At 36.8% G+C, this 4,629-nt stretch overlaps 1 protein-coding gene across 1 annotated transcript in view; it reads right to left on the reverse strand.

Moving 5' to 3' along the window:
- The window catches only part of LOC107028892 (nudix hydrolase 3), a 22,942-nt gene that overhangs the window by 5,243 nt on the left and 13,070 nt on the right, over positions 1–4,629 (reverse strand). Inside the window, exons 12-17 of the mRNA XM_015230133.2 lie at positions 4,428–4,493; positions 3,282–3,359; positions 3,102–3,197; positions 1,364–1,470; positions 1,082–1,250; positions 822–905 (exon numbers count right to left, since the gene is read on the reverse strand). Coding sequence (XP_015085619.1) covers positions 822–905; positions 1,082–1,250; positions 1,364–1,470; positions 3,102–3,197; positions 3,282–3,359; positions 4,428–4,493 — 600 coding nt within the window. The remainder of the gene's footprint in view (positions 1–821; positions 906–1,081; positions 1,251–1,363; positions 1,471–3,101; positions 3,198–3,281; positions 3,360–4,427; positions 4,494–4,629) is intronic.

Here is a 4,629-nt window from a genome sequence, read left to right on the forward strand (position 1 = left end):
GGGAGGGGGGGGGGGAGGAGTAAGAGCCAAAGAGATGGTGCAGACTGATTCCTTCATGTATATGGTGGTCAGTATGTAGGGAGAGAAATGGTTGAAGATAGGTCCATTTCCATTCACAAAGTTAACTGGAATTGTATTATATCTTTACTTTTTTGGTGTAAACAGTAATGTATAGAGGATTCTGAGCAGATTATAGAGCTGATCGGGAGTTCTTTTATGGTGGTCAGCATTTCCGTAATGCTGATTCATACAAACTTACCAGCTTAAAAAAAACAGATCAATTACTTGGTTTCAATAAGGATTGGACAAACTAGGCTTTGTTGGAGGGTCCATGCGCTGTGTAAATAGAGGCAAAAGTCTCTCTCATAAAGATGCAATCCATATGGAGACCTTCTAAAACATAAGCTACACATATTTCTTGAAGTAACTAGATAATCGTACAACTTGATTTCCCTGATAGATTTCAAAACAACCAATAAGTATATTACTGATATCTTATATGCAGATTAGGACCCGTTGAAGAATTTTTGTTGCCACACATAATCTGGTTTGCCGATCAGATCCATATTCTATTTAGGACTCCAAGAAACATATTTTGAACAAAAAAGCCCAACTGGTTAAGGTTACATTTATAAAGAGGTAAACCACAATATTCTATTTCTCTCCCTAAGAAATAAAGCCTCAAGTATATTTCCTCATTAAACCACAAAAACAGATATAAAAACTAAGAAAAGCAATGTAAGTCAGCAGTCCCCAAGCAAAATTGTAACTCCATATGCAAGAGTGAACTGTTCTTAATCAGATGTCATTTAGTTTCTTACCTTATCCATTAGAAACCTAAGCGCCCAAAGCCCAACAATATCTGCCTTTGCTTCTTCTAGTGATGAATGAAGTTCTTGCAGCTCCTATACAATAAGGTACAGGAGAATATTATGTCAAAATGACATGACAACAGATGAAAAATACAATATTTGAAGAAAAATAATCTGTCTAGAAGCAATGAGATGGAATCTGATTCTTTAAACAACAACTAGATGAACAAGGACAAAATTTGGAGAAATAAAGCACAGTTAAAACTGACTAGTCTGACTGTCGACTTCTGCCCATTCGGAAGTGTAATTGTGTGAGGCCCGATTCCATGGCAGCATTCATGACAAATTGTGTGAGTAAAGAAAGAGTCGAAGTCCACAAGCTCTCGTTGTTCTTCCATAATACAGACATCAGCTATAGGCTTAAGGATAAGCTTGAACCTGATCAAAGAACCAGAGGAATACATTATATAAGCATGTCACAGGTACCTAAAACTGTTTGTTTGATAAGTGACATAGGAAATCACAGAAAGGGGAGGAAAACGAATTCTTACTTTGCTTCTGAAACATTCTTAAGCATGACCATTGACGTTCCTCGATCTTTTACTATACGTTCATCATTAGGAAGATTAAATGCAACTGTTTGAGGACCCTTCACATCCTGCCAAAGAAAGGAGTACTTGGATTATTGTAATATTTGGTTGTAGTTACTGTTCAGTATGCTTTCTGATGCTTTTACCTTGATTATACTAATTTGGATTGCTTTGGACTATTTTTCTTGATCCGAGGGTCTATCAGAAACAACCTCTCTACCTATGAGGTAGAGGTAAGGTCTGTATACTCTATCCTCCCAGACCCCACTTTGTGGGACTATACTAGGTATGTTGTCGCTGTAACCTGAAATGATCTATTTTCCTTGTATCTCGATTATCATATTGTAGTTTCTGTTCTGTTACTATCTAGTTTTTTGTTAGTATCTGATGTTTCTTGTACTTTTACTTCTTTTTTCTGGACTGTTTTTCCTTGAGCCAAGGCTCTATCGGATAAAGCCTCTCTACCTCTAAAGTAGGGATAAAATCTGTGTACTCTACCCTCTCCAGAGATCCCACTTTGTGGGACTACACTGGGTATGTTGCTGTTGTTGTCACCTGAAGTGGCCTATATATTGGTCTTTATTCCTACTTTGGTGTAATGTGATTTCACAAGAAAGGAATGAGGTGCCAAGCAGGAACTGGCTGTGCTGAATTGTTGGTAAGAACTAAGAACAGAGAACAATGCTTTTTCAAAAATAAAATAAAATTAGCATCAGTTCGTGTAAGGCTAACACTCACTTCGTGTGCAGTCAAAAAAAACAATTTGCAACTTGTCAAACAAAATATATGTTATACATTGGGTTAGCTTTGAAGTTCCTAATCCAAGTATATGTTAAATTGTTCCCATTTCAGCACCTAAGTTTACAGATTTTTAGCAAAAGAAACAATCTAGACTCTAGTTTTCAAGGAAAGAAATCCAACTATAGAAGAAATCGAAGAGAACAATTTTCAGCCTATTTCTTTTTAAGTGGAGTTAAATAGATTAATGTCATTTGCCTTTGGGAAGTCCAGACATTCTTTTGGAAAGCATCATCTCGTGATTTTTCCTGACTCTTAACACCTCCCTTCTCGCCCAGACCCAACTGGAGCATGGACCAAGCCCAAACGAGGATAAACCTGGCACTGATACCATGTAAAGAACCTAAATCTACCTCAAAAGCTAGCTCATAAGGGGAGGATTGCCCAAGTCCATATAAGCAGGACCACCAGTCCATTCCCCAAGACTTTAAAAGCCCACTCTAACAATCAGTAAAAGTATCCTTCCCCTCCATATCTACCCACTTTTATATGGGAAAAAGCTTGATATTAGATACACCAAAAATAAAACAAAATAAGATAAAATTTATCCCTCCCTCCTTTGCATCCCTAAGTCTGCAGTGCTTTTCTCCCTTTGTTTCAGTCCTAACAGTGAGCAATATTGTTCCGCCGCATCCAGCAAAAGAGCAGAGTTCACGAGATTTACTCAGAAGAAGGCTTGAAAGAATAATCCCATAATTTTGGGACAAAAAACCTTACTTTGTGAAGCCTTGGTGTACAAAATCACAGACACAAACTCACGGTACATATGTAAGATTTTTATCTGATAGTTTCTTCCCAAAATGCAGTTCTTGTGAGATGAAGATAAGAAAACATTTGCTTTTAGATGAGTTGCATAAGGAGAAAAGAAGATTTAAAAGAAAATGTAATAATAGAGACTCACCCCTGCATTGTAAAGAAGCTGAATAACCCGGATGGGGGCAGCTGTAACATTTTCTGACTTGTAAATATCGTCTAGAGGAAGATTCTTCTCCAAAACCTAATATAGCTTATTTTCAGGAAACAGAATAAATAAAGAAATTATGGAGCAAAAGCTGATCTAGCATGGGAGGTCTATAGGCACCTGCAGCTGATCCCCAAACAATTTGAGTTGTGCTGTTGCTTCGTCATCACGGACTCCTATAAATGCCTCAAATGTTGCCTAGCAGATAAGATTACATTAGCTACATGTATCACAAGAAAAATGTACAAGGCCCACATTTCCAATAACAATTTATTGTCAGCAAGCAAAAGATTTTCATTAATATCAAAGGGAGCCAAACACTAGGACCATGCTGGACATTACGAAAATGATCCATCAGTTACAAGATACTTAAGGTAATGAGCTAATGAATCATATAGACCCAGAAGATTGGGTCATTTCAAAAAATTCTGGCATATGAGCTGCTTCATGGATACTGACTAGGATAAATCACCTGTAGAATGGCTATACACGCAAAGTCACGTTCCACAAGATTCTAAATAAAGTGAGCTTCCCGAAAGAAACTAAGTGAAAGGCTATGTACAGTATATGCGACTCCCAGAGAGAAAAATGCATGTAGCAAGCAGTGATTGTTAAATTTATATATACTACGTACTGTATATGCGACTAGAGATGATATTAAGTGGAATAATGCACCTTTCTTTTATATATGTTTCTAGTTTACTAATCAACTCAATAAATCAAGAATATGATATCAGTTTTTTGGTAATGATTTTAATATCTCAATCTTGGCCAGCATTCGAAAACCAGCTGAACTACTACTTAGTTTTAAAAAAATAAAATATTTTGGAGCAATGTAGTTTTCTATCATACCAAACACACCCTTAATTACTTCAATCTTTTTCCTTTCTTTTATTCTTAGCTGAGGGTTTTTGGTAGATTTTATCTCAGAAGAAAAGAGCTAGAGAATAATAAACATGGTGATGAGATGAAGTGATTTATCTGACGTATTTGATATGTTATTCACGTCAGGACAAATGAGAAACACATGGAGTGAAGGTGTTTAAAATGTACATTCTGATCAAGTTGAGGTGCTATTTGAGAACTGTAAATGGTCAGAAATAGAAATCTGTGAATGATACTGCATGATGTTTGACCCTCATTATCAAAGGTAAGGCAATGTGGTACTACACCAAATAGTTAGGTTGAGCATTCTGGATCAAGGAAGAAAATTAGAATCACAGTAGAAATTGTAAGCAAGGGTAGAATTTCAAAATTTGTTGATACCTTGTATCCAAAAAGTGCATCTTCATAAGTTTCATACGGGCCAATGGTGACATCCAACTTGGAGTCCTTCATAAGTTAGAAAGCAAAAGAACATGTGAGCTCTAAGAATGACTGTCAAACCTAGAATGAACGCACATAAAAGGGCCACATACTGCTTACATAACAAGCTGAAACTCATCAAGGCATCCCCCCCCCCCCCCGA

This window comes from Solanum pennellii, chromosome 8, assembly GCF_001406875.1.
Source record: "Solanum pennellii chromosome 8, SPENNV200".
Taxonomy (NCBI): domain Eukaryota; kingdom Viridiplantae; phylum Streptophyta; class Magnoliopsida; order Solanales; family Solanaceae; genus Solanum; species Solanum pennellii.